General features: G+C 36.9%; 1 protein-coding gene and 1 long non-coding RNA gene across 5 annotated transcripts; both read left to right on the plus strand.

Annotated features, from left to right (window-relative positions):
* The first annotated feature begins 6,010 nt into the window (after positions 1 to 6,010).
* LOC103966205 (protein sym-1) lies at positions 6,011 to 15,637 on the plus strand. Of its 3 annotated transcripts, none has more exons than XM_048573350.1 (8): positions 6,011 to 6,582; positions 7,488 to 7,575; positions 8,838 to 8,932; positions 11,162 to 11,234; positions 11,333 to 11,425; positions 11,541 to 11,627; positions 13,596 to 13,676; positions 15,505 to 15,637. In XM_048573350.1, exons 1-7 carry the CDS (start codon positions 6,122 to 6,124, stop codon positions 13,674 to 13,676), a joined length of 978 nt encoding a protein of 325 aa, XP_048429307.1. In that variant the 5' UTR covers positions 6,011 to 6,121; the 3' UTR covers positions 15,505 to 15,637. The 3 variants fall into 3 exon arrangements, with proteins under 3 accessions (XP_048429307.1, XP_048429308.1, XP_048429306.1); XM_048573351.1 differs by lacking the exon at positions 15,505 to 15,637 and adding an exon at positions 14,641 to 14,778; XM_048573349.1 differs by lacking the exon at positions 15,505 to 15,637 and adding an exon at positions 15,039 to 15,230 and having other exon boundaries at positions 6,012 to 6,582.
* Positions 15,638 to 16,611: 974 nt separating this feature from the next.
* LOC125472175 lies at positions 16,612 to 18,208 on the plus strand. 2 transcript variants are annotated; one of them, XR_007254103.1, is made up of 4 exons: positions 16,612 to 16,992; positions 17,436 to 17,569; positions 17,653 to 17,687; positions 17,776 to 18,208. It is a non-coding gene; the product is annotated as an uncharacterized LOC125472175 (long non-coding RNA). The 2 variants fall into 2 exon arrangements; XR_007254102.1 differs by lacking the exon at positions 17,436 to 17,569 and having other exon boundaries at positions 16,635 to 16,992.
* Positions 18,209 to 20,627: the final 2,419 nt, after the last annotated feature.

Below are 20,627 nucleotides of genomic sequence, written 5' to 3' on the forward strand. Positions count from 1 at the left end.
TCTTTAGCTGGTCTTAACCAGACTTCCTCTCACTGAGTTTCATGTCACGTTAATGTAAATTCGACTATGCCCGTCATTCCTAGGGAAGGCATGTTGTAGAGTATTGATCTGTTATTAAAAGTCATCCATCAATTTATTACATCACTGATGAAGCACAATCCTGACATGAATTTTCGTACTTTAAATATGATATGACAATTTCAACAAAATTAGGTTCAGACAACTACGTCAAAAGGCACCAAATACGGAAGCCGTGACATCCAAATGATGTTAAGGCTGACACATTACAATAGTAAAAGAAAATCCTAAGTATGCTCTGATACCAAATTGACACGCTCGACCTCGATATCCTCCAAACACTAGGGTAGATATATGATGGTCGACACCCGAGGGTGACGAAGCTATATTAACATGCATGCAATTAATGAAGAAAGAACGAACGTAAATAAAACACGTAAATTTTACTCAATAAGAATTTGCAAATGTGGGAACGTGCTTAAAGCATATAACTAATTAAGAATAGTGTAGAAGAAATATTATGAAAAGGTACAAACAAAGGAATGGGTTCTACACTGAGAGGACTTGAAGATACTAATGCGGGAGTACCCTGACGCCAGGATTGTACACCTCGATTCTAAGTCATGAAGGGGGTGCAAAAGAAAACATGAGTGGAAAAAGTTTATATATAAGTAATACTAAAACAAAAACTCTTTAAACGTACTAACCCCCAATTTTAGAAAACTCATATAACTAATAAGTAATAGGTTTTCCGAAAATCCTAGTATGCCATAAAACCTTCAAAAACATATATCATATACAATGTGCTTGGTAGTGGTATCACAATCGCCTGAAGGCACTACATCGCCCGCCCAAAGGCATATATAAATGTTCCACCCGTAAGCACTACATCGCCCGCCCAAAGGCAACATATAAATCTTCCACCTGAAGGCACTACATCACCCGCCCAAAGGTAATATATAAAACTTCCGTCCATAGGCACTATATCACCTACCCGAAGGCACTAAATCACCCACCCAAAGGCATATATAAATATCATTCGCCCGAAGGCCCTACATCACCCGCCTGAAGGCATATATAAATATCAATATCCACTAAGTAAGCACAAATCATAAACATAATCTTTCCAAAATATATTCGAAACTCAATAGCTCAAACATCATATCATAAATCATATTCATAAATATCTCAGTAAACATAAATTCGATAAAGCATGATATTTCATAAAGCGTAAATCTGATTTACTCATAAACATTTCATAAAACGTAGTAATAAAATCATGCTTTTCATGCATGCATTTCTAGTAATTAAAATCATGCATTTTAGAAGGGGTCCACTCATAGATACTCCGTAGTTGAACAGCTATTCGAACTAGGGAAGACTGAAACGCCACTAACAATGCACCTAAGCACATAAAGGGATCAATTAATAAAACTCTACTAAAACAATTGAATTTGGGAAAACGGACGTTGCAAACGGTTTTAGGTCGTCAAAAAACTTAAAGGGGGACCTTGGGTTCCCCCACTCACCGCCTCACGCGCCGAGATGAGTCGCTGGAAAATTCAACAGCCCCATTGTGGACGGTGGTGGAGGTACATGTGCTCCATGCATTGACCATGACAGCCTTCCACGCCCACCCATGCGCGGCCTACGCACTGACCATGGAAATCAAGGGATCGATTTCGGGTCGAGTCGGGTCGAATCTGGGTTTTGGGCTGCTAGGTTAGGCCTGGTTGCTGGGTTGGGCCTTGTTACTGGGTTAGATCTGTTTTGGGTTACCGATTAGGTCTACCCGGTTTTAGGCCGTAGGTCGGCCAGAATCTGGGCAAGGGTTCTAGAGCTTCGTTCGAACTTTTTTTTCACCATTTTCGATGTTCTAGCTATGAAAATGAAGCTTAGAATGAGGAGAAGATGTTCATACCAATTTGGATCTATGTTGTGGCCAGAGCTGGTCGAAAAATGGCCTAAAAAGCGACGGTTCTCACCAGAATCTAGGGAAAGTTTGCCCCGAGATATTTCTGCATCCAACAGCCACCAAAACTACTCAAAACGTCCCAAACTCACTCTTAAACATATTTATGAAGATCTATATGGTTTTCGAGACTTACCCTAGTGAAAAATGACAAAAGCTCGTAGAAATCCGTTAGGGAGGAAATGTGAACAGTGGTAGCCACTGTGTACCAAGGGAGGCGTCGTCAACTCTAGGGTTTGACATGGGGGAGGGTCTGGTAGTGGTGGTGTTCGCTGAGGTTGAAGTTGTTTGTGTGTCTATGGCTCGGAGAGAAGAATGCAAAGAAAGATAGGAGGCAGAGGAGTGACGGAAGAGGTGACAAATGAAGGACACGTGACAACTTGTGGGCCCCAATGGCTCACACTACAAGATTCCCCAAAGAGAACCTTTAAAATAAATATCCTAACCAAAGTGAAATTACAAAATTGCCCTCAACGTTCCGTGTTTCGTAAAAATTTGGGACGAGTCATTACACGACTGCTCTACTTATGTTGTACTGTCATCCATGCTCTGACTACTTATGTATTATGGGTTTTGTCCATTACTGCACACTCTGCTTATTAGCTTAAATGACTTATTTTCAGTTTAAATTTATCTGTATTTCTTCCACCTGACTTTCCCTTTGGCTACGTCACTTTCGAGTGTCGGCCAGCATGCCTCGACTCCAGTCAGGGTGTGTCAGCCAAGGTCTAGAAATTACCTCTACAGATTGCATGACACAACGGGTATATGAAGCTCTCTCACTTCTTGCTTCATCATCTCTCCATCTACGTTCTTCATCCTCTTGCTCTTCCATTTTGAACAACTCATTTTCTTCCTCTTTGAGATCGAACAATTCTCTCTCTTTCTCAAACAATTTTTTCTCTTGCTCGTCGTTTTCTAACAATCTACTTGAAGAAGACATTGTAAGAACTTAAGATTTATAAACTATGAAGAAGGATTATGAGAGATCTTGATTTTGGTGTGTGACTTTAGGATGGACGTAGGGTTTGAATAGAGAAAAAAGAAATGATGAGGTTGCAGATATTGCCACGTGACACGTCATGATTGGTTAAAAATCTTATTGAAATCTATCCACGAGAGTTCTAAACAAATAGTTACACGTGGCGGGACGAGATTGGTTAAAAATCTTATTAGAAATCTATCCACAAAATTCTTACAGAATCATGACACACGGTGCTACGAAATTAGTTAAAAATTTACTCGAAAATCTATCCACAAAACTATACTTTCTAATATGACACATAGCGTGACAAGGTTGGTTAAAAACACTATTCGAAATTAAAAATAAAATTATATTTCCTTACATGATATAAAATAACAATAATATTTTAATACCAATAACCTAGACTACTTAGGTTAGGGATGCAGTTGGGCAGTTTACTAAATGCAGTAATTGCTTGGGCATTTTGGTAGTAATCCCCTAGGTAGTTAATTAAATCCCTTCCTCCGAAAAAGCCCTCCAACCTACGTCAATCCACTCAACTCTGGGGTAGTAATCCCCTAGCAAGAATCAACAGCCCCAACCCCTAGGCCATGTGGCTAACATCAACCACAATTAAAAAAATTGTAAAAAATTAATTTAAAACACAAAAAATTAATTAAAAATACAAACAAAAAATCATAATTTTTTTTTTAATAAATACTTAGCCATATTCTTTCACTTTATACCACATTTCAATATTTTCAAATACTTTCAACCAATCTTTTATTATTAAAAAAATTATTTTTTATTATTTTATAAAAAATAATAATATTTTAATACCTGAACTATTTATGGGGGGTGTAGTCAAACTAAAATTTTGAAGGATTTTAAAAATAATAGATTTGATAGGATTTAGGAAGATTTAAGACTCCTACAAAATTCATATGAATTTTAAAGAATTTGAATGGATTTGGTTTTAGATTTTGGTGGATTTTAATATAATTTTTTATTGAAAAAAAAAAAAAGGAAAAATCTTTTCCCCTTGCCCTACGGTACTCAGTGGCCACTTTATCCCGTCCCTTTTCTGGTCCTCTTTCACACTATCATGACTCCATCTCTCTCTCAATTGATAGATGAACATAACTTTGGTGAGTTTTTGAGCACTACATCATCAACAACCATCACCACCGACTGTCATTTTGCCAGAGACATACGATGTGGTACTTCGGTAATGCTTTTAGTACCAGAGACATTAAAAAATCAAAATGGCGAGAGAGTATTATTAACCAAAATCCTAGATTGATCATTTCCTTCGATGATCATACATGCTTAATTAAGGTCTAGGGGTCATAATAATACAAGAAACTAGTATCAGAAACAGTTACCTACACCATTGCACACCTTGCAGTCAACCAAGCCTGACTCTAACTTCATTTTTCCATTATTAACCAAAACTCTATATATGATATATCCTTGAATGCTTCAAACTAATATTCTGTAGAGTAGGGATCAATGATATTGAACACTACATTGGGTTCTAATCGTTGAGCATCAACGTGATTCCCCTCTGACTCGAGAACTCATAAAAAAAAAAACCCAGCTCAAACTGTGTTGTGAAATGCTTACAAAAACAGATTGGGTAAATTACACAAAACTACCTCAACTATTGGGTCACTAACAGTTTCATACCTCATCTTTAAAAAGTTTCAATGTCATACCTCATCTATGAATTTGTTACAATTTCATACCTTCCGTCAGTTGTCTGTCAATTCCTCCGTTAAAATGCTGATGTGGCAAGTGACGGGACACATTTTCTATTAAAAAACAAAAAAAAAAAAAAGAAAAAGAAACCTAAACCCAGTCCCATTCCCCCTTCCCGCGAAACCCATCCCCTATTCGCATCTTCCCCACCCGTCCCTTCTTCCCCTTCTTTACAACTCGTCTCTCTTTCTCCCTCCCTCCCTCTCCCCGTCTCCTCACACATATTCTCACACATTTTCTTTCCCAAAAACAAATCCCAAATCGTGCGGCAAAAGGAGAGCTCCGTGAAAGAGAGCTCAGCGATGCAGACTAGAGGAATCGGAACTTGTTGATGCCCCAAGTTGCTCATGGTGGCTGGGTCGAGCTCGGTGATCTAGGCGTGCGAGTGGAAGGAGTTTGGGATTTGTTTTTGGTTTTGGGGATTTGGTGGGGTGGGGGGGGGGGTAGGTAGGGTTCTGGTTTTGGGTGAGTTTGGTATAGGTTGGGGGAAGATGGGAGTGGGGAAGAAGAAGGCTGAGGTTTTTTTTTTTTTTTTTTAAATATTTAATTAATTTTTTAATAGAAAATGGGTTCCGTCACTTGCCACGTCAGCATTTTAACAGTGGAATTAACTGACAACTGACGGAAGGTATGAAATTGTAACAAATTCGTAGATGAGGTATGACATTGAAACTTTTTAAAGACGAGGTATGAAACTGTTAATGACCCAATAGTTGAGTTAGTTTTGTGTAATTTACCCAAAAAGATTCTACCAAAGTATATGGTGGTACCCTTGTGTGGCTGGGGTTAGTAGAGATTTGAGGACTGCCCCAGATGGAAAAAGATTTGAAATCCTTAGGGGTGAGGTTGTATTCTTTTTTGTCTTGGTTATATATACTTCTTGCTCTCAAATCCCATAAAATCCACAACTTATCGAAATCCTCTAAAATCTTAATTTTTTTAATACACTTAGATTTGGATGAATTTTAAAATCTCTAATAAAATCTCAATGGACTATACCTAGATTTGCATGGATTCTAAAATCCTTTAAAATCTTTCAATTGACTACACTAGGATTTTAAAGTCTTTTTAAATTCTCTCAAAGTCGAGATTAACTACACCCCCATAGTTTAGGGGGTGCACATGCACTTACAGAGTTACCACTAAAAGTGATTACTGTTGTTACTTAGTATTACGGTCTAGTAATATTACTTTTCACTTATAAGAAATAGATCTTAGGTTTGATTTTCGTCTGAGTTTGAATCATATTATTACTTATAAGGCTAAACTCATCTACTTATCAATGGGTAGATAAAATCGCTTGTTTAAAAGTTGTTCTGGTTGACCCTGTGGATTGAATTGGCTATAGCCCGGCGTGGAATTGCTCTAAAGCTCAGCCTGTCAACCTCAAAACGTCACATTTTCAAATGCCCAGAACCCTTCAATCCATTTCATTGCAGGAAATGGCTCTAAACCCTGCATCCCTCACTCGTAAAACCCCGCTCCTAAACCGGTTCGTGGGTTCTTCTCGTAGACCCTTTTTGCATTCTTGTACTACATATAGGATTGCAGCAACTCCAGTTCAGATATGGGAATTTAGGAGCACTTCTGTGTGCCAGTCTCACCCGCATGCTCTGCATTCTCACTCATTTTCCCTCAATTCCGGCATTGGAGTCGTGCTTAAGGACTTGGGTCGTTCTGAACTGGGTTTAAGGCAACTGGGCTATGACCGGTTTCGTCTTTCGGTTATCTCCGATGGTGGGTCGGGTGGTACTGGTGGAGACGGCGGCTCTGGTGATGGAAATTATGGCGGCAGAGGTGAAGGGGGTGCCAACGGTGAAGGCGGTGGCGGTGGTCGTGGTGAAAACAATTGGTCATTGCTTTCGTGGTAACCGTATATTCAAATTTCAATTTCCAGCTTTTGTTGCATTGATGTGTATTTTCTAATTAGAGCTACAGCATTACTGTTGACTTGCCGGAAGTAAAAAGGGAAAAACAAAACAGACAATTGAACATTTTGTAAAATTTGCAATGAAACAATTCCAATTTCAAATAATAAAATGTAAGATGAAAGTTTAACAGTTATCGGGATAAAAAGCTGAGCCTGTAGTTGAATTATGGTAAGTGTGCAGTTTAAAATGCTCGGGCAGCATTACTCAATTTCCTACGCAGTCTTCAACTTGATGTGCTTGGATTAAAGAGGCCGATAAATAAGATAGTGATGACTACTCGAGTTGGTAACACATTACTTAGGTGCTAATGGGTCTTCAATGTCACAAGCTAGGATGATAGAAACGCTTTAGTCAATTGTGTAGGTATCAAAATGGTATTGCCCCCTTCCCTCCAACATTCAACCTTTGAAATAGGAAGGGCATTTATCTGTTATGTAGCCTACTATACTGTCTATCCAAATGGAATAGAATTCTTCATCAATGTTCGTTGTAAAAGTCAGGTTGGAGATTGTGGTCGCGTTGGACTTGCATTTTGATAGCATTCATAATGACATAATTAAAATGTCAGCTATTACCAGTTAATATAAACACTTACCTTCCCATTATCTTGACATTTTCTTACTGATGAGGTGATACTTTTGAGCTATTGATGTAAGTGTGTGCATCTACTTCATAATTTGAGATTCTCAAAGCTTTAGCAAACAAATTGTATGTATATTAGCACTATGTCTTATGTTCTTCAATCCTGAGGATGGAATTAGAATTTATTTTTTTTCAGCTAATCAATCTGAAAATATAGTTCCTGTTCAACATTACCAGCCTGGATGTTATATTTTTACAGGTATTTGGATCTTCTTGCAAAGTATCCAGTTGCAACAAAAGCTCTGACATCTGCTCTTTTAACTCTTATTGGGGATATGGTCTGCCAGGTATAGTTCCTGTAGTTTCCATTAACGAAATTATTGAATGGTTTATCTTTCTTTATCTGGTTTTCTGCATTATCTTCAACTTGCATTTCTACTATTATATCCTTTGTTAATTTGGTTAGAATAATTAGATGGTCAAAACAAAAAAAAATGTACTGTTGTATCTACCTAATAAATTGTTATAGTTTATGTAAGGAATGATGCATAGATTGTTTATTAATGCATTTCAACATCCTCAGTGTGCATTTTTAGTTCAAGGTTGCATATATTTTCCGTATCTTTTCTTGTCACTCAAGTGTATTTGGGTATAATGTTGTCATTCTACTTTAGGGGGTTGTGGATTTTGGGGCTGGGGATCAGGGTTGTGGTGCAGTCCCGAAGGTAGTTCTGGATACTTGAGTGGGAAAACAAGGGTTAAAGGTGATTTAAGATTCATGTTTTTTTCCCCAAATAGATAAATGTGTCATTGAAAATATTATAACAAGGCAGCTTAGAGAAGGCACTTTCATGTGTCTATAAGGCACGTTCATCTGATACCAACTTTTATGCATGATCGTTTATATTCAGCATTGCTTAGTTCAAAAATGTGGTTTTTGTCTGACCGAAAGGGTCTAGAACCAAACTAGGAGTTAATGGGGATTATTAGACATCAAATGGTTCCGTGAAAAAAGAAACAAAAAATTGTTATGTGGTTGGATGGCTAAGTTGGCATATCAGATATCATTTATAAAGAAGAAAATTGGAAGAATCGAAGAAGATAAAACTTGAAAGGGACATAACTAATTCTATGATCTCTGTTCCAGCAGTAGATAAGCTTTGCAAATCTGATTTGGTGCTTACTAGAACGACATATCTTGAACCCTTGATCTCACGTAAGTTGCACAGTTATCCTTCTGAGTTGGAAATAACATACTGAAGTTTATTTGAACTAGGACTGGTGATCCTAGATTATTCTGGTTGAGTGGTGTTACTTGTTACTTTACTTGAGATGCTCAGTTTTCTTGTTGTATATCATCTCTTAATAAAGCTGAATAGGTAACTGCCTCAAGACCATGGTATTTCATTGACTCAATCATCTTTCAAAAGACTAAAGTTTTTTACATGTTGTAATGTTGAAACTTGAGTGGTTTCTGTTGCGCACAATGATGTAACATTTTAAGTTATTATACTGAGGGTTGTGCCATTTGCAAATGGTAGTTATCATTTTTTTTATCATACTACTTTCTCACGGAATATGACAATGCTAGTGTAATTCTTTGCCCCAGCTTGTCATTGATAAAGCTCCGTACCTGGACCTGAAAAGAACGTTCTTGTTTACCCTGATGGGGCTGGTGTTAGTAGGTCCGACGTTGCATTTCTGGTAACCATTCAAAATTCCATCTGTAAGCCTGAAGTTTAGAATCATCATTTTAGTACTGTTTTCATTATTATTATTATTATTATTTAAAAAATATATATAGGATAAAACTTTAGAAACACACAGTAACTAATCAACTGATATGAATGTATCTGTGCATCTTTATGGCACAAAAACTGATGTGAAATATTCTAACACTCAAATTAAAACCCTATGATTGTAGTATATGAAAGTAGGGATCGTTTTAGGCCGGGGATTAGAAGGGATGCTATTCTACTTAAAACTGACTCAAAAACACTAAACTAAGCTTAAAAACACTTAACTAGACTCTAATGACTTAAAACAAACTAGAATGACTCAAAACAGCACAAAACAATCAAATAGACTCAAACTAGACACTAAAGGATGATTTGGACGAAAATTACTTTTAACCTGACTCAAAACACTTAAAAACACAAGGTTGGACAGATTCTAACTAATTTGACACAACAAAGTAAAGGGGATTGGGTTTTTGACGAATTTAAAGTAAAAACAAGTCGATTGTAAACTTAAACTAAGTTGCACGAAATTAGGGTGAATTGATGGGTGATAGGCTAGCTAGAGGGTCCTTCTCCACACATGATACACTTGCATACAAATTGATTTCCAGTTGCTTTTCCAATAAACCATGAACCTTAACACCCCGGATTATCCGTGAACACTAATTAACCCTCAGATTTTCCTTAAGTCATTGAATTGGATGGAATACGCATCGGCAACCAAATTATTCTTCAATAGTTCCCTACATGAACAGCATAATAGAGATACAATCAAAGATCATTAAGCTTTGTGAAAATCATAAGCATTGACAAGGCATTCGTAACTATGAATAGCATAATACTCCTGCCAGGAATATACTTAACGCGATTGTGACTAGCAACCTCCACTACTCATGAATATAAGTTCATAATGATTAGGTGAAATTCCCTTATATTTTAGCATCAAATTCATGCATGCAAACTAAGCGGGCCCTCTTAATCAACACACAAGAATAAGTTCTTAATCAAACAGTTAAGTAAATTGCATTCACAATTTATGAAATCACAACTGGAAGTAATCAATTCATATTGCAAATATAATCATGGTTTCAAAGTCTCCTCTAACTAAAACAAATTTAGTTCCTCATGTTCGCAAAACAAAGATAATTAAATTTAAACATTGAAAACAAAGAATAGAATACACCTAGAAACGCTCCAACAATCCAACGTCTTGAATGGCAAGCACGTCTCCAGGTGGCTGCTCTTTCCTTCCTTGCTGCGGCACAATGGGGATTTTCTGAATTTAGGCTCTTGAGGTGTGGTGTGAATTTGTGGTAGAGGGTGGTGATGAATGGGTGCTATGGCATCATGTATTTATAGGGTGAAGGGAAGGCACGGAATTGGGCTGAAAAGGAGAGGAATTAGGACTCCAAATCACCAAAGAACAAGGACACTTTCATTCAGATTCCAGAGAGGACAAGGAATGCTCGTTGCGGCAGATTGATGAACTTCTAGAAGGGTTACATGGGCATAAACTTAGGGCACGAAAATAGGGCTTCTAGAACCTGATATTTAGGTGATTTAATGTGAAAAGGAGTCCTCTTTGCAGCTGGAATTAAGGTAGGAAAAGATTAAGATAGGATAAGATTAAGGCTGGATAAGGTTTGGATAAAATAAAGTTGTTCGGATAATGTTCCTTCTTTGTAGTTGATTCCTTATCTTCCAAGTCTTCAATTTAATTCTTCCAGATGTTAATCACATTCCTAGCCTCTCTTGATCTTCGAATTCGTCCATCCACCTTGCTCTATGCATGTGCTATCCATTCCAAGCCCAAAACTGCTCTAAAATGCTCCAAATTGCACTTTCTTGCCAACTTTGTCATTTGAAACTGAAAACACACGAACATAGCTTAAAACACTATAACAAGTAGAAATTAGCTATGCAAATGCAAGAAAACAAGCTAACTAAGTCGCATAAATATGCTCCTATCAAAACCATAATGTTTGTTCTGTCCCTACTGTACAGTAAACAGTTTAATTTATCATAGTGGCATTATCATGCCATCAAGTTCCCCGGAAAAAATCTGAGATTACTTTGGATTGTAAATAAGTGATATATCTAATTTCATGGTAATTTTTCTTTGTTTCTATGCTTCTTTCCTTCTTTTTCCTGTTTTGCTCTTGTACGTTTTCATTACACCACCTTTTGTCATTAGGTATTTGTATCTAAGCAAACTGGTAACGACGCCTGGAGCATCAGGTGCATTCCTGCGCCTTGTACTTGATCAGGTGACCAATTCATTTTAGGTTTTTAATTTCGTGACAACTCATCGTTATTTTTTTCAATAACAATACTGTCTTGTAACTTTTGAGTCAATTTGCTGCAGTTTCTTTTTGCTCCTACATTCATTGGAGTTTTCTTATCAACATTGATGACGCTGGAGGGAAAACCTTCACAAGTTGTACCCAAGCTTCAACAGGTGGTGTTAAAAGAATCGTATCTACGAGCATTTAAATCTAACAGAATGACTGCATTTACTTTCGTAAATTTGTATACAAGCTACGTTTGTTAATACAAAGTATCTGGTTGTGTAGGAGTGGTTTTCTGCTGTGCTAGTTAATTGGCAACTGTGGATACCTTTCCAATTTCTCAACTTTCGGTTTGTCCCACAGCAATTCCAGGTTAGAATGCTATGAAGAAGTTATTCATATTTTATGGCTCCTAGACAGAATATGTTTAGAGATTGGGTCCTAGACAGAATATGTCTAGGGATATTGTTTGGGATATTGTAAAGTTTCAGACTGAAGATGCCTAACTACCCCCTGACTTCTAAAATGCCTGTGAGGAGCCAAGAGTCTCAATGCATGGGCTTCTTGGTGTCACAAAAGGGACTGTCTCACTGCCTCTTGATGTATCACAATTAGAAAAGTTTAGTTAGTACAAAAGTAGGTTTTCCATATTAGAAGGTAATGTCTACATGTAAACTTCTTGTTTACATAATTTTCTTTCAGCCTAGATTGGATCATGACATGCTACCTGAGAGGTCATAAAATGGATTATAATTGAATTTGTTTATAGATGAAAAAACTAGACTGGAATATACTGAAAATGGATGCATGCTTTGGTCAAGGTAAATTCACTGTACAGGAAAATGGATGGGATACCTGATGTAGAACCATGTGATACCTGATGTAGAACCCATATAGGGAATTAGAGGAGAGTTTGTTACAAAACACATAACCAGATTTTGCTTTGGATGAGAGTTTTTGAAATTAGAGGATACCTGCTTTATTAGAACCATATATTAGGATGTTGCTTTATTTTCCAATTAACAATGTGGAAGTATGTAGTTAGTCTTGTAAAAACGAGATTTGGCAGGGTATTTTGATCCTTTTTTGTTCTACTGTGCTAATGTTGAAATGTGATGCTGTTTATTATCACCTTTTCCTATACAATTTTTCTTTCTACTTGGCATTTATGGGCGAAGAGCTACCGAACCAAATAATGAAAATTAGTAGATGATTTCTATGGTCATCGTGTTAAAGTCCCACATCGGTGGTGGGAAAGAAAACCAAGGGGTTTAAATAGGATTACCCTACTCTAACTAATGCCTAGGCCTTTTGTGGTAAAACCCCACACCTGATGGATTGGGTAGGTGGTAAAGTTGGCGACAGTATCGGTATCGTTAGAGTGGGGTGGGCCCGGCAATCCAAAAATCCAACATGCTATTAGAGCCAGGGTCAGGCCCGTGCAAGCCAATGAGCTTGTGTGCAAGCGAATGAGCTTGTCACCAAAGTAAACAAATCTGAACTCTTAACATAGAGACAACCACTAAGTTCCATTGAAAACAAGTTTGGACTCCATTGTAGCCGATCTCTGACTTTCAATTACCGATGTGGATCTTCACGTGTGAACCACTAAATGGGGTTACACGTGAGGGGGAGTGTTAAAGTCCCACATCGGTGGTGGGAAAGAAAACCAAGGGGTTTAAATAGGATTACCCTACTCTAACTAATACCGAGGCCTTTTGTGGTAAAACCCCACACCTGACGGATTGGGCAGGTGGTAAAGTTGGGGACAATATCGGTGTCGTTAGAGTGGGGCTGGATAGGCAATCCAAAAATCCAACACATCGTCCACAAAAGGAAACTTTTCATTGATTCATTCCATAAGCATTACATGATAAGCATCTGACCATATATGGGAAAACAGTATGAAAATAGGTAAAATAGAAAATACAAATAATGTAAAGGAAAAGCAAAATCACATAACCAGTTGCAGAAATCTAGCAACGGAATGGAATGAGGCAGCTGATTTCAGAATCCCTTAGAGCTATCGTATTTACTCACATCAGAAAATTCCAAACGAAGCAGTGGTCCAAATCTCCCGTCGGTGGTTATGCCTAGTGGCTAGTGTGATGGGTATCTGAACAATTTGGAGCATTGAAATGTGTCTTGTCTGATTAGAACCCTCATCTAGTTATGTTTATGAGTTTCATTCCCAAGCTGGCTTCTTATTATTTGATTCAACTTACGGGAATTTTAATAGAAGTCTTTGGTTTTAGTGTCATTATTTATTTTCCAGTTTCATTTAGGGAATCCTCTCGTTTTATTTTGCTTCTTGATGCTGTTTTCTTTGGGTGTTTTCAGGTCCTTACTGCTAATTTTATAGCTTTGACATGGAATGTTATCCTCTCATTCAAAGCTCACAAAGAGGTTCTTCAAAAATAGGTATGTTAGAATCTGATGTTGTTGGTTGATGTTTTCTTGCATCAGTAAAAGAAAAACTTAACTCTTGCAAGCCATTTTGGTCTCCATCAAATTTAACGGTAAAAAGGACTTTTTTGTTAAAAAAAAAAGATATGCAATTCTGTCAGCCATCATGATCTCCACTCATAGCCACGCCACCCACCACCCTCCCCTGACCTATCTTAGTGACCCCACCCCACCCCACCCACCCACCCCCCCCCCCCCCCCCCAAAAAAAAAGAAATTCTTTGAACAACCCAGCTCACCTGTGACCAATTGAACTTCAAAACTAAATTAAGCGCCTATACTCGAGAGAACCCTATTAATTAGATCAATACGGCGCTTCTTGGTTGGCAGCAACTGCAAAGTTGTTTTTATGAAGTATTTGGAATCTCACGTGGACTTTTAATTAGATCAATATGCAGCATGATTGCATGGTATGGTGACATATTATTTCATAGCTTTGGTCTTTTAGGAAAGTTTTCATCCAAGTATTGTAGTGTAACACCCGCGTACCTTACTGTGCTTTCATAGGAGTTCTATAGTTACCATAAGCGTGGTGGGTTGTTTTAGATCCTGTTCTCCTTAGTTCATATTTGTTTTGCTTCATTTTGACAGTTAAAAGGAACTCAGAATTAAACATTGAATAGTATCTGAATCCATGGTTAATTTAGACCGTCTTAAAGTCTTAACTAAGATGATTGTGCCTTCATAAATGGAGTGTGGACCTTAGACCAGCTGGTAATAAGGTCCATGCGACTGCTATGACAATATGGTTTCATTGAAATCTCTCATGGGGAATACATAAGCTATTGCATTGTTATTGTTTCTATGAAAATAAAAAAAATTTATCACAAATGGTCCTTGGAATTGAGACCCCATGTGATTTTGGTCCTTAAAGTCGAAGACCGTTTAATGTCATCAATAAATTTGAAACTGCACATCAGGGAAGGGTGGGACGACTGGTTGACAGATCAACGGGGTTGCTGGTGGCTTGAATCTGGAAGAAGGTAGCCAGGTTGTGGCTGGTGGGGGTTGACTTGGGGTTGTGCCTAGGTGCCCGGTGGCCATGGTGTTGGGTGGCAAAAATGATGGTGCAATGAAATTGGATGATGGTGGGAGGGATGATAGTTTTCTTGGAAGGAATTCAACGACTGGGGAATTTGCATGTTGTCAATTTTGGGGACGACATTTGATCGATTTTCAATTTCTGAAACCAAAATGATGTGGGATCCTAATTTCACGACCAATTGTGATACTTTATCACATACTTTATACATTCAGTTGTATTTTAGCTGTTGATTTGTCTTGCACTGATTTATGTGCCTTTTTCAATTTCGATCAGATATGGGATAATTGCAGAGAAGAAGCTGTTTCCGGGAGACCTTTGTTCCGTTTTAGAAGGTTAATGTTGTACGCTTGAAAGAACTATGTACCAATGGAAAGTTTTGTATCGGCGTTTTGGGGTCGGAATTCCTGTAGCTTGTCGTTTAATGTAAATTGCTAGACTGGTAATGGAAATTGAAGTGTTTATGCCTGCCTGATCGAATTTGAGAATTTACTGCCGGTTAGATTTCTAATTGAAGAATCCCCTAATGGAGATTTCACGGTTAAATTTGCTCAAGAAAATTGGGAAGCTCTCTGAAGTAGTGTTACTCCCAAGATAAATGTTTTTCTTGGTCTATCAGAAGATACAGATTGTAAGTCAGACGTCATGGATTGCACAAACTATTTCCTAATCGCTCGATTTGCAGTTGAGATGTAGAGATTATTGATCGTGTTGTCTGTGGTGGTTGGTTTTTGTTGTAAAGGTCTGGCTGGCTTAGGATGGTGCAAAAAAGTTGCCTTGCGTTGCATTCAGTGTTTAAATTTTCTTCAATACAGTTGATATTTTAACGGAAATATCTAAAAATTCAAAAAAAGATATGAAATGGGTGTTGAAGTTTAAACTTTCCCTCATCAGAAAAACTCTTAAGTTTGGATCAAAATTGACAAATATCATCGATATTTCTATCGTATCTGTTAAATTTCGGAGAACTATTTTATTTCATAAAAATCAATGTTTGACAATCCCTAAAGTTTCATTTTAAGTTTTCATCATTTATATCAAAAGAAACCGATACCGATATTGATATTCAATATATCCATTAATAATTTCACAAATTTGCATATCGTTACTTTCACCGATAGCGATAGTTCCACAAATTAGCTTGATTTGTCACACAAAATGAGCTTGAATTAATTAAGGTCCCTGTTTACAACTCCAAGTATTAATAGATGTTTCATTACCTAATTGTTAGCCAATAAAAAACTTACACATGTAAACCAAAATCACATAAATACTAATATATAAGTGATCAATCTAGGGGTGGGCATCAAGCCCACCGAATTATTCAAACCGATCAAATTTAAATTGTTTTGGTCGGTTTGGTTTGGTTTTGACCTAGGAAAAAGGCAAACAAGTTAAAAAACGAACCAAACCAATTTTATGTTGAGTTTGTTCAAATTTGATACTTTTGAAATTGGCCAAAATCAAACAAAATGATCATATATCTTTTAATTATAATTTTATTTATTTTACAATGTGTTGCATATTATAGGTTATTTTGATGTCTAGCCATATAGATGTTATAAGTATTAGTTCATTATAAGTAGCAATGATTATTAGCAATTAGGAGATCCGTTTGTATATTAGGCTTATGTGAGATTGTAACAAATAAATCATTTGCTAACATGAGTTTAACCTAGTTCACTTGATGAAATTTATATCTACTAAAACTGAATTTTAGGATGGCACCATTGATCCGTAAGGTCCGGACGGAAATGCCCTCGGTTCATTCTCTGGTTGCCCTGCTGCTACCTCTTTTGCTACAGGGAAAAGTCGGTTTTGTCCATTGGATCCACGCGTCGATCATCGTTCATCTCTACAATTCGACCGGGTTTTCATCGCTTTACCATTTGGTTTGTGTTTTGTCTCTCGCCACTCTCTCTGCTTCTCTCCAGCTTTTGCTCTTGCTTTTAGTTCTTCTCGAATCGTCTCTCAATGTTAATCTCTCTACTTCAACTGCGTCTTCTTCACTTTACCTTTGGGTTTCGTTTTTCAGCTTCGGTAATCTATGACTTGTTAATTCTGACCAAGACTTTCTCTATCCTCTCTCCTTTTTACAGCCATTAATGAATCACCATGAGGTTTCATTTCCTGCTTTTTATCAGTTCCATCTGCATCTTTTTTAAGCCAGAAGAGCGAACTTCATGCAGTACAGCAATTTCTTGGAAGGACCAGAGATTACGTTATAAAGGTATCTTGATATCTCATAGGATTCCTAATGAATTTCAACTCACAATTGAAAAGTTGTTTTAGCTATTTCAACTCATAGATAGTTTAACCCATAATACATCTTAATACTATAATTACCAAAAGTAGTTTTCTCCAATACGAAGATACTTGCTGCATGACTAATTAATCAATATATCAATAAAATATAAACAGCCTATGTAAATTGGGTTTATAACTCTTTCCTGTTTGTATCCCCTGTCTCTGATGTAAAAACCTCCGATGCAAGCATCATTATAATGCCAATTTTCTAAGATTGATCTCAGTTCACTTGCTCTTATTGATCTCAGTGTGTTGCATCATCTGATATCAATTTTATACATTTTATTGAATACATTTTTACTCTCCTCTTTTAAGATTTCATTGAAGAAGTAATATTTGCTGAGAATTTTGTGGGATTTCTTGAAGCACGGAGCCTCTTTACATTGTCCAATTCATATTGCTTAGTGCTGATGTATAAGGAGAACTCTCATTGCATCAACTTGAACAACCATGCTTTTGCTTAGTTGCTAACCGCGTTAATTTTTATGCCGTGAATCAAAGTAAGTTGTTGTCCAATTTTTCCGGTGAGGTTTTCCGAGTTTTCTGGCGGGTTTCTTATTTTATTTTCTGTTGTTTTGCAAAGGAACCAGAGCCTGTCCATACTGGAGAGCTCCATAGGTATGGCACTGCTCTTTTACATGTTTCTGCTTTGTTTCTAGTTTTTTTCCAAGGCTGACATGGTGATTCTCTGTGAGGATTGCAACAGGAGAGGGTGGCTGCTTTACGAAATTTGCAAAGGGCAGAAAATGAATGTGAAATCTGACACCAATTGAATATACCGTCAATGCCCATCTTGCATAGTTGTGAGTTTTGAACTCCTCCTCGCAAGAGAAAAACCCAATAACTTTTCGTTTCAGAGTTTTGATTTTTATGGAATTTGAAGTGAAAGATTTGGTACTTAATTTTGAGGTTTAAAAAAAAAAAAAAAAAACATAATGTTATATGCCATATCAGATGTTAATACACTTGGATCACACATTTCACGGGAAAAATGAATGCATTCTTAAACTTATGTAGAAACAAGAATTCAGCAAGTTTATCATACATAACGAAAGGGAATACGGTTTATCTAGAAAAATATGAAATCATTCATTGTAATTTTGGCTATATATGATTTGCTTCTGTTTTTCGTTTCAGAACACATTGTTCTTCTTTTTTTGTAATTTTGTTTTTATAATTTTGGATATTTTGTTTATATCGTTAGATCGTTTGGTTGTATGATTTGCTTTTGTTTTTTTGTTTTTTTTGTTTATATTTTGTTTTTATGATTGTGGAAGTTGTGTTTTATGTGCTGTGAAAGTTGAATTTGTGAATTTTTTTTTTATCCTGGTATGTATTATGTTATTTCATAGTTTTGGATGATGTTGGATTGAAAAGCTTTTCTGTAAAACTAATAGTTATTTAAAGTGTTTTATCCGTTCTTATATTTACTGTCATAAATTATACCTGATTTGTTAATCTCTTACCAAAATAAGCAAATCATTTTGCAAATTTGTTCTTATTCTAGCAGGAACCGCAATGCATATATAAAATCAGTGTTATTTCAAACAAAACCTTTATTCACAACATTGGGTGTGATTGTTCATAGTTTCAATTCAATGTACCTAAACTGAAACAATTTACTACAACACAACCTTTTATTTATTTTAAACATAATCTTTCATGCATTTTCTAATCCCACAGCAATTGTGCGGGTAGTACTTTCTAGTTGTGTTCCAGAAACTTAATTTTTCAGTCAAATTGGAATGTGTGAAATGTATATATGTTTATAAAATTAAAACTCTTGAAATGTTGTGGGGAATAGGCTTAAACCGACAGGACCAAACTTATTACAACGGTTTGGTTTGATTTGGTTTCAATAGTACTTGGTTGAAACCAAACAAAACTGATTAACCTGTTTGGTTTGATTTGGTTTCAATGGTATTGGTTGAAACCGAACCGTTAAATGCTAATTGATTTGATTATAGTTTTAGTATCAAACCGAATTGTGTCTACTCTTCAATCAGTCCAATCAGTTTAGAAAACTTCAAAATTGAATAAAACCAATCTACTATGCTAAAGAGATTTGGATCGGCTTATTCAGTTGATTCGTTAGGATTGATTAGACCTGATATTCGTGTTGTGTTTTCTGTGTTCGTATCGTTTTTGTTGCATATCCGATATCTTAACGGGTCATATCGTGTAACACCCGTTGAAATAAACGAGTAATATGATCCGACCTGAAATTGATCCATTAATATTAACAACTCATTACCGGTGAAAGAAAACATATTTTAAATCAATAAATAATCAATGAAAAACGTAATACTAAATAAGTATTTACATACCACATTATCACATAAAATATTACTTCAAAACATAAAAATGCATTTGTCTTTCAAGTATTACATATCCCAAAAGAATTCAACAGAAGAAAAAAAATGTTCTTGCTAGGGTTTCTAGGTACGAAGCGCCGTGGGTGCTTTCGTGCCTTGCTACTTCCTATGATGTCGGCCTGGTTCTTTTGGCTGTTTGGCTGAAGGTTGAGTGTGTGGAAGGTAAGATTAATCCTGATGATTGGGGGATGGGTAATTATCTAGCTGATCTATTTGGGGGAGGGATAATTAGGGCTAAGATAATTTTGCTTTTGTTTTTGTCAGACTGGTTTGCTAAGTGGTGGTTTGATTACCTAGCTATTTGCTCTTTACTTGTTAGTTTTTTGGTTGTTTATGGTGTGAGTTTTTCTTTAATTAATCTAATTTATTGGTTGTCTGTGTGGTCTGTAAGGTTTCGTTTCGAGGGCCTGGAGTTCTCTCTTCTGTTTGTTGGGACTTTTGGCTCCTCCGGGTCTTGTTTGGGTGTAGATCCCATCTTTATTGGTGTTTCGTGGGGGTTTGCGATAGTTTTGCTTTTCTTGGGGACTACTATCTTTGGGAACAGTTGATCTTCCCCTACTTGATTTGCTTTATTGTGATTGGTTTTAGACTGTTCAGACTGGTTGCGTTTTATTGGGGCTTTCCACATGCGGATTTTGATCCCAACAATTAGTGGCTTAGGATAATCATGATCTTAGTCTTACGCTTCTTGAGCTCCCTGATGACAGTAGGTTCATCATGTTAGTTTGTTTTGACGGTTGGTTTCCTCCTAATTGGCTCCCTATAAATCGTCACTTGGGTTTTCTGCTCAACCCACTAACCCTAATACCCTCAAGCCTTTCCTTTCGTTTCTTTCTCAAGATGAACCTTTTCCTGTATCTGCTCAAAGGGCTACATCCCCAGACGGGAGAACCCTTTTCTCGTTCCCGAGCCCAATCAAGACCCGGTGATCATCGAGAAAGCGAGGAGGACATTCGCTATGGAAAGAGGTGTAACTAGGGTCACTAACCACCTTGCTTCCTTTATCAATGTTGACCACATGCTTTCTAGGGTTCTTATGGGGAAGATATTTGGTCAACTCTTTGATGCTTGTCTGATTAAATGGAAGTTGGGTCTCTTGTGGAAAAAACGAAGTGAAGAGTACCTTTTATCTGGACCATTTTGGAAGGAAATGGTTTGCTCTTGAGTTCACGGATGAAGGCGA

The sequence above is a fragment of a genome, unplaced genomic scaffold (assembly GCF_019419815.1).
Source record: "Pyrus x bretschneideri cultivar Hongxiangsu unplaced genomic scaffold, Pyrus_bretschneideri_v1 Contig66, whole genome shotgun sequence".
Lineage (NCBI taxonomy): Eukaryota > Viridiplantae > Streptophyta > Magnoliopsida > Rosales > Rosaceae > Pyrus > Pyrus x bretschneideri.

Bases quoted from the DNA above. Each gene is read 5' to 3' on its own strand.
- LOC103966205 (XM_048573350.1), top strand. From the start codon at position 6,122: ATGCCCAGAACCCTTCAATCCATTTCATTGCAGGAAATGGCTCTAAAC. The intron at 6,583-7,487 runs GTAACCGTATAT...ATATTTTTACAG, and splicing joins AATTGGTCATTGCTTTCGTG to GTATTTGGATCTTCTTGCAA. The intron at 11,235-11,332 runs GTGACCAATTCA...AATTTGCTGCAG, and splicing joins TGCGCCTTGTACTTGATCAG to TTTCTTTTTGCTCCTACATT.